General features: G+C 48.0%; 1 protein-coding gene across 3 annotated transcripts in view; it reads left to right on the forward strand.

The window, feature by feature from the left end:
• Positions 1-1247: 1247 nt before the first annotated feature.
• Positions 1248-12533, forward strand: part of CELF3 (CUGBP Elav-like family member 3) — an 84586-nt gene continuing 73300 nt past the window's right edge. For all 3 annotated transcript variants that reach the window (XR_014163479.1, XM_081891702.1, XM_081891703.1), the window contains exon 1: positions 1248-2117. Coding sequence is in view for 2 of the 3 variants with exons in the window: in XM_081891702.1 (XP_081747828.1) it covers positions 1973-2117 (145 nt within the window). In the remaining variant the exon portion in view is untranslated. The remainder of the gene's footprint in view (positions 2118-12533) is intronic.

Raw genomic sequence — 12533 nt, forward strand, 5'->3', positions numbered from 1 at the left:
AGCACTGGCCTAACCCAGAAAACCCTTCCTTGGTTCTTATGCCTACAGGGAGCGAATTAGACGGGGAAGTCCTATGTCGTACACGAGGGATAAAAATAACTTGTGGAATTCACGACCGCAAGATGTATACAGAGGGCCATTTTGAGTCACCGGCTTCACAGACGTCTTTCCCTTGATCTCTCCATCTGAACCATTGTGTTGTTGTTTAAATGGAATGGTTTGATTGCCTGGTTTTTTATTCTGTCCATGTTTTGGCGGAGGGGTTGGGAACTGGATCCAGCCAGTTCTTTACCCCTCCGGGCCTTCTGCCTGGCTGGGGCCACCCACCTGTCAATCATTATGACACCAGGGGGCCGCTTGGAAAGGCAGCTTGCAAAGTGAGAAGATTTACGTAATTATAAAAGGGTAACAAGAGTAGTCATAAGCAGTAAATAAAAAAACGTAGCAAAACATACACAGGGAAATTAAACAACCCCCACGTGAGTCATAATAAAATCTAAAAACACAGTGAAACCTGATAGGATTAGGATGGAGACCAAAAGAAACCAACAGAGCAGGGAGATTATTTTTATTGCATTGTTCTTGGTACTGTTTTGTATCACTTTAACGTTGTTGTTGTTTAGTCGTTTAATCGTGTCCGACTCTTCGTGACTCCATGGACCAGAGCACGCCAGGCACTCTAATAAAAATCACTTTAATAAAAATCCCAATAAAGGTTATTACCAAAGATCTAAAAAGGCAACACGATACAACAAATGAGTGTGGATAACAGGAAAATGAACATCTCCAAAATCAAATCAGCCCCTAAGCAATATCTCCTCCCAGGATCCCACAGAAATACGGTGGGCCCAGGGAGCGGAGGGAGGCGTTATTTGCCCCCAGGTGGTTCTGCAAAGTTTCCAGGTCACTCTTTGAAAGCAGGTAAAGGGGCTCCTTTCTCAGGGTTTAGGGTTGTTTGCACGGCTCCCCTCTCAGCCCGCGCGCTGCTCTCGTCTCTCTCTCGAGCCGGTAATTTGTTGCCGGTCCCTAACTCTGACATGATTATTAGTCGGGGGGGGGGAGAGGAGGAGGGGCCGCCAGGGCTGTGTGTGCTGCCGGAGGTTTTGTTGGTAAAGAAAAAGATTTGAAACAGAGCTCAAGATCCATTAAAGGAAGGGACCGTCAAACCTGAAAAAGCAGCCGAAATCGCGCTCTCGAGGTGGGGCTGGGGGGGAGGGAAGGAAGGAAGGAAATTTAAAAGGGGTGGGAGGGAGGGAAAGAGCCGTCAGGGTGCGAAAATGAATCAATAAGCGAAGAAAAGAGAGGGGGGAAGGAGGAGGAGGAGGAGGGGAAGAAGGAAAAAAAATCACAAGGAACCCCAGAATCTCAACCGCGCCACGGAAAGTTAATCAATAAACTAATTAACTGCTTGCAAGCTTTGTAATTGTTTGATCAGAAGAATTAGAATGAGGGTCTGGGGGCTGCCCACGACCCTGGGATAAGGCCGAATCGTAGAACTCTTTGCATTATTTTTAAAAGAAGAATTGTTATTTTATTTTTATCTTTTCAATAGGAATTTTATTGTATTTTTTTGCACCCGTGGAGGAAAAAAAAGGAAAGGAAATCTCTCTGTCCCTCTCTTTCTCGTCCCCCTACCACACTTCCTCATCCTCTTTTTTTAAAAAAAGAAAATAATAATAATTGAAGGATTTGGGAGAGAAGCGAGGCAGACGGAAATGCCGTTCAATTAAAGCGAGATTGGAGGGAAATTTTGTCTCCCAAACTGCTGGCGGCTTTTGATCTCTTTGTTTCCACGCACACACGACGAAGACGACCAAGTCCAGCTTGGGATTTTCTGCTCTTTTCTTTTTTTCCTTTTCTTTTTTTCTTTGTTTTGTTCCGGCGTGGTCCCCCCCCCTTCCTTTATTTTTTCTTTCTTTTTGGTGAACATTCTGAATTCGAGGCTCGCTCCAGCTTGCTCCTTTGTGAACCAATGAAGGAACCAGACGCCATCAAACTTTTCATTGGACAAATCCCCCGGAATTTAGAGGAGAAGGACCTTAAACCTATCTTCGAGCAGTTCGGCAAAATCTACGAGTTGACAGTCATTAAGGATAAATACACCGGCATGCATAAAGGTAAGGCGCGCGTTACGCGCAGAGACCAAGCGCTGCGCCCTGGGTACCCTCGCGCGTCGGATGCGCTGGTGGCAGCGGTGGGATGGAATAGAAACGGGCGAAGAACAACAAAGCCGGTGGGGACAGTACTGGGGGTGATGCGGGGGGAGAGAAGGAGAAGAAGGAGAATTCTGAGCCCAAAGTATCGCCTGGAATTGCACTACCCGGTTGGAGGAGGGGGCGCACAAAAAAACCGAGCAGATAGATAAATTCGTCGTTCTGAAAGCACCGCCCGGCTCGTCACTGGCGAGCGTTACGCGCGGAGTTTGTAGGCTTGGGGGGGGGGGGCAAGGCATTTGAGGGTAAGCGGTTTTTCCAGGAGGAGAGGGAGGGGGGTTGGGAGATGGTAACAGATGGCCGGAGGTAGAGAGCCAGTAGATTTCTCCCGCCTCCCACCCCCCCCCGCAAAAGGGCACCATGAATAGAACCCTGGATGTCTAACCACCCACAGGATGGGGTTAGAGACTTGCCCGTCAATAGGACGGAGGGTGGGCATCTAGATTCTGATTTCTGGGAGTCGTGTGGAGTAAGGTTCGGAAGCAAGAGGAGCCTAACTTAGCAGGGGGGAGCAGGAATCGTTTAGCGGCGAGGGTGTTTTGAGCAGATTTGCACTGACTTTGAGCTTTGGGTGTGTGTGTAAGAGAGAGAGAGAGAGAGAGAGAGAGAGAGAGAGAGAGAGAGAGAGAGAGAGAGAGAGAGAGAGAGGAGGGGGCAAAAGATTTCAGACCCTTTCTCCAGTTCATTTCCTCTTTTATGTTTTCCTTTTGGAGTAGGAAAGAGGGAGGGGTCCAGCCCCCCCTTTCAGACAGGGCTTCAGTGATGCCTCTCCTCTCAAAGTGTCGCTAAATAAATCCACGGTGGTTGGGGTTTTTTTCACCTGTGACGGCAGAGCTCCTGGGTTTTTGTAACCTAATCGCTTATCAAGTTTTGCCTTTTCTTTTTTTAAAAAAAGGAAATTAAAACCACCTTCTTGAAGAGGAAACAATGTGTGATTTTAGTGCTGGGTGACACAATTGCAGCCCCTGGAAGGATTTCCAGGTTTAATCATGCCTGTTCCAGCAGAACTCTGGAAACCTCTTGGTTTTCAGAACAAGAAAGCTTTCGTCTTTCTTGGGTGGGTTTTATTATTTTTGCCGGGTCATTCCCCCTCCAGATTCCCCAGCAAAACTGCCCCTCATTGTGGCTGCCTCCCCTTCCCAGGCCTTTATTCTCAGCTGTGTAAGAGAGTAGCCACCCCTGAAATTGTTTTGTTTCAATTGGATTTAAAACCACATTTCAAGATGCATCAAACTTTTGTAGGTGAGTGACAGGAAAAGTTGCAATATAAGATTATTATTATTATTATTTTTCCCTGTGATGCCGACTGGTAAACACTGCTCTGCCCTCAGGCGCTGATTCAGAGGGAAGAGAAAGCGAGCAAAATCCATTTAGTACACCCTGAAGGAACACAAGGAAGGGAACAGAGTATAATTAAGAACATTAAGGGGTTTGGGGGGGTTGGGTCTTTTTTAAAGTGGCAAAAAATCATGAGGTCCAGCTTCGCTTAATTTCTGAGATTTCATCAGCATCCAAATTTTGGCAACCGATAGAGGCGTCTCGTATGTGTCTGGGCTTGCTAATCCAAAACCCTGATTAATGGACGTTGTTTGGCAGGTATTTGCGGCACCGTTCCGTGAAAAATGGTTTTGGCTTTGTATACTGCTGGGAGAGGGGGCGAGAAGAGAAAAAAGTAACATTTGCTGAGCCCATTTGAAGCTGCTCTTGTCTTTGAAGTCTAGGAAAAGAGAACTGATCACCCATCAGGCCAGCTGGGAACAAAATAACCAGGTGTGAGGCTCTTGGCTTGGTTTGTTTCTCTTTGTTTTATTGCAAATGGTATTTGGTAGCAGACAAGGAAGTTGCCAGCTTTTTGTGATCAGCCTGTGCTTCTGTGACTCGGACAAGGGTTCCGCTGACAAGTGTTTACAAGGGGACCATGTTTACCTCCAGTGCCATGAAAAAAATATCTCTTTTCCCCCCTCCCTCCACCACCCACGCCACCCCAAGTTCCAATAAACTGAGCTGCTATTAAAGGCGGAGGAGCAAGGGCAGAAAAAGGAATTGGCAAGCTTTGTGAGAAGGGAAAGGAGTCGAGATTGAGGCCTAGAGCCTGAGTACGTTGGAAGTTGCAGGGTGTGGGATATTCCACACACACACCCCGATAAAAAATAATAATAAACAGGGTGTTTGAGCAGGAGTTAAAATTTCATGTTTGGTGGTATTGGATATTTGGCGTTGCAAAACACTGGCAATAAAATAAGATCAATTAACGAACCAATTTCCTCAGATTTTGCATGCAAGGCTTGGGGGCGGAGGACAAACCTCCAGGTCTGGAAAAACACAAGCATATTCTAAATCTGCAATATGATGCAGTTTGAATATATTTTTTTGTTTAGAATTCATTGAGCAGCCTCAGTTTCTCTGTAGCTGAAGAAGGGAAAAGGTTGGGTGTTCTGAGGAGAAGCCGTTTCGGTTCAGTGTGTGGTTGTTTTCCCCCTCACCACATCTGACCAGCCCTCTCAGGGGGGGTCCTTGGACTCTCACGCCCAGTGCAGCAACAGGCAAGGAGGATGGGAATTGTAGTCTAGCAAGGGCACCACATGGCTACCCTTGCTCAGAGAATCAGGCTTATGATCAGAGGGACAGGGTTATGATTGGCTGTTAGCCACAATGGCTATTCCAATGGAGGCAAGATGAGTCCTCAGTTTCCTGAGCACATTCTGCATTCCTGGCCCTTGTCCCAGGCAAATTGTTGTCCCTCCTTCCTCCACCAGTACTTTTTCTTCATGTTTGTGGATGCCTTGAGCCAGTTGTGGTGGTAAGCTAGGGTTCGAGAACCCCATTCAGCCACTGGGTGAGACATCGGAGCCATTCTCTGTTTCTCAAACTAACCTCCCTCACAGGGTTGTTGTGAGGGTAAAACAGGGAGAGGGGGAACCATGTATGCTGCCTTGAACTCTTTGGAGAAAGTTCTGCCTTCAGATGTCTTCTGAATGTCAGGTAGTTGTTTATCTCTGATGGGAGGGCGTTCCACAGGGCGGGTGCCACCACCGAGAAGGCCCTCTGCCTGGTTCCCTGTAACCTCACTTCTCACAGGGAGGGAACCACCAGAAGGCCCTCAGCGCTGGACCTCAGCATCCGGGCAGAACGATGGGGGTGGAGACGCTCCTTCAGGTATACTGGGCCGAGGCCATTTAGGGCTTTCAAGGTCAGCACCAACACTTTGAATTGTGCTATGAAACATACTGGGAACCAGTGTAGGTCTTTCAGGACCAGTGTTATGTGGTCTCGGTGGCTGCCCGCAGTCACCAGTCTAGCTGCTGCATTCTGAATAATAATAATTAGCTGGTGTGAGTTTGTAGCAGAGTCCAAGCACCCCTGGCCAAGCGAAGGAATCTTTAGAAGCGAAATCTCTCCATGGGAAAACAAATGCACCTCATTGCTTTAGCGCACATGAGTGCTAAGGTGTTAGGTTCCCATTTCACACATCCTGCTCTAGTAAGAATGATCCTAACCCACCACCATCCTAATCTAAAGAACTAAACACCTCTGTGGCTTTTAAATTGACAGGATTTCAGCGGAGCTGGTGGATCAAACCAGGTGGAGAAGACCCTTCATCAGGCTTCCTCAACCTCATCCCTCTAGATGTTTTTGGCCTACAACTCCCATGATCCCTTAGCTAGTAGGACCAGTGGTCAGGGAAGACGGGAATTGTAGTCTCAAAACATCTGGAAGGCCAAGGTTGAGGAAACCTGCCCTTCAGTATAACTAAGTTTTTTGAGGTTTAAAGAGCAGCAAAGGGCTGCTGGCAAATGTGCTTTTGAAACAGCCCGTGCTGCATTTTGAAGTCCTGGCTGTCGTATCACAGGGGTGTCAAAGTGATGTCAGGTGATTGACAGGTGATTGGTCCCACCCGCATGTCAAATTTGGCCTGGCAGGGGTGGGGAGTGAAAGATCTGGTCTGACGGCCAGACAAGCCAGGTTCCCCACCCCTGGCATAGAAGTATAAGAAGTTGGTACGTCTATATAATATCCACCTAACAACCACAAAGGGATGCGGCTGGCACTGTGGTCTCAACCACTGGGCCTTGGGCTTTCTGATCAGAAGGTCGGTGGTTTGAATCCCTGCAATGGGGTGAGCTCCCGTTGCTCAGTCCCTGCTCCTGCCAACCTAGCAGTTTAAAAGCACCTCAAAGTGCAAGTAGATAAATAGGTACCGCTCCGGCAGGAAAGTAAACGGTGTTTCCGTGCACTGCTCTGGTTCGCCAGAAGCGGCTTAGTCCTGCTGGCCACATGACCAGGAAGCTGTACGCCGGCTCCCTCGGCCAGTAAAGCGAGATGAGCGCCGCAACCCTAGAGTCGTCCGCGACTGGACCTAATGGTCAGGGTCCCTTTACCTTTACCTTTAACAACCCCAAAGCTTTGGCAATGAGTTTGCCTTCTCCTTCCCTGCTCACCAATTTCCAAAAGCCTAATCGCCAGAGATGAAGGATACCCAACAAGTTATTGTTTACATAACCCAGAACTGAATGGCCTCTCACTTTCCATTATACAGTGACACACAGGGAGGTTGAAATCCATTCTACACTTACCTGGGAACAAGCCCTGTTGAACGCAGTGGGACTTCTTTCTGAGTCAAGCTGCGTGGGATGGTGCTCCCAGTTAACATTCCTAAACTGTGCTTACTCTGAAACGAGCTTTGCCCAAGCCTGAGAGGCTTGCTTCTGAGTAAACACGCTCACGAGGGTCTCCTTATGTCTTGCACCCTTAATCTTTAGACACTGGTGGTTGGTGCCCATGGAGACCGGTGGGGTGGAAGACAGGGAGACCCACAGTGGGCGGAGTCAGAGCCAACAATGGGCGGAGCCAACAAATTCTCCATTGCCCCCAACCTCCTCCCTGCTGTGTTCTGCTAGGACAAAATTGAAGCTCAGGGCTAGGAAGATGACAGGGAGGACCAAACCACAGGCTGGTTGAAAGTCCGAAGGCAGGGAGCCTCCATAATGCTTAGGATCTACCTGCCGGTCTTGTCTGATCACCAAATGCCGAAATCTACAGCAAACAGCTCCAGGTTCCAGGCAGAGAGATAGGACAGCAGGGGTCTGGCAAGTTATTCCACCCTGTCTTTTATATAACTTGCAATATTTTAAGCAATTCAAGGGGCAAAGTCAGCCTCCTTTTCCAGGAGGATTTGGAGTGCTGAGATAAATCAGCCGTTCCTCATAAGGCTTAGTTTCCAGACCCTTGATCATTTTGGTCTCCCTCTTTTGCACATGTTGAACAGCGTGTGCCGAGATAAATAAAAAATAAAATCTGGAATGATTGTGGGGCTTTTATTTCCTCGGTCTGTCTGTATACACCCCCCAAACTAAGGGAAACACGCCTTAAAGCACAGCTGATGGTGTTTTTCTTTTAAAGGAAAGATAGGCCAGGCTTTGCCAAACCGGAGCCCTCTAAGTGTTTTGGTCCACAATTCCTATTAGCCCCAGCCAGCCAGCTGTGCAACATTGCACACTTTTAGATACGTAATTTTTGCTCCACAAGACGCACCTAGTTTTTAGAGGAGGAAAACAAGAAAAAAAATATTCTGAACGAAAGAGTGGATGTATGATTTTTGTGGTTCATTCTGTGGCCACAGACATGATATGTGATTTGACGGTGAATTTGGGGTGACCCAATGCAAAAATCCTGAGAATCCATGTGGATCCATGCTTTGTAACCACTTTTTGCGCCATTGCGGCCCCACGAAACAGTGGATGTGTGTGGTTTTTTGTGCAGGCTGTAGCCATGGACATGCTATGTGATCTGATGGTGAATTTGGGGTGGCCCAATGCAAAAATCCTGAGGATCCATGTGCTTTTACCTCCCCCCTCCCAGGCAGCCTCCTTTATCTCTAGCGTCCCTTATCTCCCTCCTGATCACTTGCTGATCAGCTGCTTCCTTTCAACACCCCCTTCCCTCTTTCACAAAAAAGCACAATCTGCTTTTTGCCCTTGGGTAATTCGGGACCACGCATTTGCTCATAAGACGCACAGACATCCCTCCTTACTTTTTAGGAGGAAAAAAGTGTGTCTTATGGAGCGAAAAATACGGTAATTTTGATAAGGTTCTTTGGGAAATGATGAGCCTTTATTTTGCTAGTTCAGGTGGTTGCTTGTGGTGTGGGGGGTGTGCAGCAGAATCTCAGGGGTGCCTAGCTAATAAGGAAAACTTAGGGGGAGAAGAACCCCACCCCTCTCATTACAAATACTCCCAAGCCAGGGGGAGCTCTCATTCCTGGTCTCCTGCCCCCCCCCATCAGCCCATTTCTCTCTCAATCCATAAAACCGGTGCAGAAGATTCAACTCTGCTGCTCTTTGTTGCTTAGGTTGAGTTTGGTACAGCAAGATTTGAGGAAGAGGGGCTTTTGGGGGGGATAGATATGAAATTAATTTTGCCCAGGGCAGCTGTGATAGCTGGTTCCACTCAACCCCCAATTTGGGGCTGGGGGTGAGGGAGGGATACGGAAATTGCCAAATCAGAGCGAACAGGAACAGCTGCCAAATTTAATCTCTTAATTGCCCCAACGGGAATGGCTCATTATAATGTAGGAGCATATTAACTAACTAAGCAAACAAGGAAAGGAGGGACAGGTAGATGGGCTTGAAGATAGACAGGCCTCCCCCCTCTCTCTTGGCTCAGACGGCGGACCCTGCTGGATCAAGGCCAAGGGAGGCCCATTTAGACCCAACACACTGTTTCCGTTGCAACGGACGGCTGGATCCTTCCAGGAAGCCAAAAGGATCCTGCCCCCATTGCCTGTTCCAGCACAACTAGCATTTTATTCATTCATTTATTTGCCGAATTATAACCCACTTTTTCAAGGTGGCTTACAACATGTCGAAAACGCCATGTTTATAAATAGCCATAAAAAATTATTTGGAAACGTCAATAGAACCTCGGTGGATGGTGCAAAAGAGAAGCTCATCTTGGGAAGGCCTTTCCTAAGCAGCATTCGGTTTTCGAAAGACACATGAAAGAAGTCAGGGGTGGTTCCATCTGAACTTCTAGAGGCAGGGAGTTCCACAGGGCAGAGCCCACTGCATTAAAGGGTTAGTTAAGGCCAGCTGAAAGGGATGCGGGTGGCGCTGTGGGTTAAACCACAGAGCCTAGGACTTGCCAATCAGAAGGTCGGTGGTTCGAATCCCTGCAACGGGGTGAGCTCCTGTTGCTCTGTCCCAGCTCCTGCCAACCTAGCAGTTTGAAAGCACGTCAAAAGTGCAAGTAGATAAATAGGTACTGCTCCGGTGGGAAGGTAAACACCGTTTCCGTGCACTGCTCTGGTTCGCCAGAGGCGGCTTAGTCCTGCTAGCCACATGACCCAGAAGCTGTACGCCAGCTCCCTCAGCCAGTATAGCGAGATGAGCGCGCAACCCTAGAGTCGGCCACGACTGGACCTAACGGTCAGGGTCCTAAGGCCAGCCGAAGCCCTGGGGCCTGGGGAGAACCACTAGAGGTGGCCCATCAGACGATCTTGTTGATCGAGGTAGAATCAGGCAGTCCCCTAGTAACTTTAGAACCAAGTTGCTTAGGGCTTTGTGAACTATTTGTTTTACTTATTTCTTAAGATTTATGTACCACTTGATTGAAAAAAGAAAAAGACCCAAAACAACGTTCCCAAAGACCTAGCCAGGACCCTCTGCCAAAAAATGGAATCTGATTAGAAGTTTGGGAGCCCTGCTCTGCAAAAAAAACACACAAAAAAACCTCCCCCCCCCAAACCCCAACAAGCTAATGCTATTATAGGCTGCACCAACAGAAGTACAGTGTCAGATCAAGGGAACTAATAATGCCATTCTCTTCTGCCTTGGTGAGACCCCACCTGGAATCTGTGTCCAGTTCTGGGTGCCACAATTTAAGAAGGATATTGACAAGCTGGGACATGTACAAAAGAGGGAGACCAAAATGATCAAGGGTCTGGAAACTAAGCCTTATGAAGAACGGTTGATTTATCTCAGCACTCCAAATCCTCCTGGAAAAGGAGACTTTGACCCTTGAGTTGTTTAAAATATTGCAAGTTATATAAAGACAGGATGGAATAAGTTGCCAGACCCCCATCTGATGGGAGGGCATTCCACAGGGCAGGTGCCACCACCGAGAAGGCCCTCTGCCTGGTTCCCTGTAACTTGGCTTCTCGCAGGGAGGGAACCGCCAGAAGGCCCTCGGAGCTGGACCTCAGTGTCCGGGTACAATGATGGGGGTGGAGACACTCCTTCAGGTATACTGGACCGAGGCCGTTTAGGGCTTTAAAGGTCAGCACCAACACTTTGAATTGTGCTCGGAAACGTCCTGGGAGCCAATGAAGGTCTTTCAAGACCGGGGTTATGTGGTCTCGGCGGCTGATCCTAGTCCCTAGTCTGGCTGCTGCATTCTAGATTAGTTGTAGTTTCCGGGTCACCTTCAAAGGTAGCCCCACGTAGAGCGCATGGCAGTAGTCCAAGCGGGAGATAACCAGAGCATGCACCACTCTGACGAGACAGTCCATGGGCAGGGAGGGTCTCAGCCTGCGTACCAGATGGAGCTGGTAAACAGCTGCCCTGGACACAGAATTGACCTGAGCCTCCATGGAGAGCTGTGAGTCCAAAGGGACTCCCAGGCTGCGCACATGGTCCTTCAGGGGCACAGTTGCCCCATCCAGGACCAGGGAATCCCCCACACCCGCCTGTCCCCCAAGAACAGTACTTCTGTCTTGTCAGGGTTCAACCTCAATCTGTTAGCCGCCATCCGTCCTCCAACCGCATACAGTGGTTTGCAACCCATCAGACAACTGATGTTACACAGAGATTCAGGGTGTGGTTTAAAGTGTGTCTGGTTTAAATCTCACCTCGACAGGCTCACCAGCTTCTTGGACTGGCCTCTCGCTCCTGAGGCTTGAAGTAACAGGAACGCAGACCTTGGGCTGACCCTATATTATTCCCATGCTGCCAATGGTTTCACTTCCTTGTTTCCTGCAAATCAGCCTGCTGAAATGGGCGCAGGAGCAGACTAGCCTGGGTTCTTCATGGTCAGTTGGCATCCCCTCGTCTGAGAGACGGGGGCTAGGTTAGGCCAGGGGCAGATGAGGTCCTGGGCCTTGCAGACTTGAGTAAATGAGAGAGGCGTCAGTTGGGACAGATTTCTTAGACTGGAGTGACAAAATCAAACTTGTGAAAATTCCCTGTAAAATGGTACCAGAGGCCAATGGCCAATGGACCTCATCCTGCACACAGAAATCTTTGGAATGACTCTAGATAATTTGCTGTCACTCAGCAACCACGGGATAGGGGGAGAAATTCGACAGAGTTCTCATTTAAAGGCAAAAACCTACTAAATACAAACTTTCCGAAACAATTCACGGAACGAAATGCAGCCCTCCTGCAAAACTCACACCCCTTCGAATTTTGCAATGCAGTTCCCCACCCAAGTGGGGGGTACATAAATGCATATACTGTGGTAAAGTGTGCATAAGAATGCATATAATGTACCAATGCATGTTGCATTAGGGGGAACTGCTTTGCTAAAATATGTGTCATAGGCTAAAACTGCATGCGAGCGTGTGGATATTAGGAGAAAATTGCACTAAAATACGGCTGAATTTTCTTGAGGACCTTTTAAAAAAAAAAGATTTGCAACCTGAGGTGGAAGTGTGGAGAACTGAACTTTAGATTGGGAAAATGAGGAACTGAAAACGGACACATCCCTAATCCCAACCCTCCCAAAAATTGTAATATATGGGTAACAAATGGGGTCTGCAACAAAATGTTGCAGCATGGAACACTCCTGCCAAGGCTTCCAGTTGGCCAAGATACTCTATTCTGTTCCCCCTCTTGCTTGTTTTTTTCAAGTTTTTCTGCCCCCCTCAACACACACACTTTTTGGTCTTCCCTGCAAGTGGTTTTTTATACATTAAATTTCTTAGAGTTCCCCCAAGCCTGCAACTACCTCTCTCTTAATGCATGGGTGCTGCTGCTTTGAGCTGCGGGAAGACTAGCCGTCAATTGGATAATTAAATTTTGCTATGAGGATACAACACTAGAGGCCCACCTTAAGCGGCTGCTGTGAAGTTTACTGAGATGATCTATCCTTTTATGAGTTGAACCATGTGAATCTGATTTCACTGAAACCAGAGAGCTCTTACAGGCTATGGCTGTAGAGGGTTTGTATATGTCTGTGTGTTTCTTCTTTTGTTCAGTTGATCTGATTTAGGGTACGAATGGGCAAAAGTGCATTTTTTTACCTGCTATTTTGCCATGCTCTGTGATTTCATCCGATACCTCATTTGTCTCCCTCTCTCTGACCTTAGTTAGTCCCCCAAAAGAG

This window comes from Podarcis melisellensis (assembly GCF_964234715.1).
Source record: "Podarcis melisellensis genome assembly, chromosome: 16".
NCBI lineage: Eukaryota > Metazoa > Chordata > Lepidosauria > Squamata > Lacertidae > Podarcis > Podarcis melisellensis.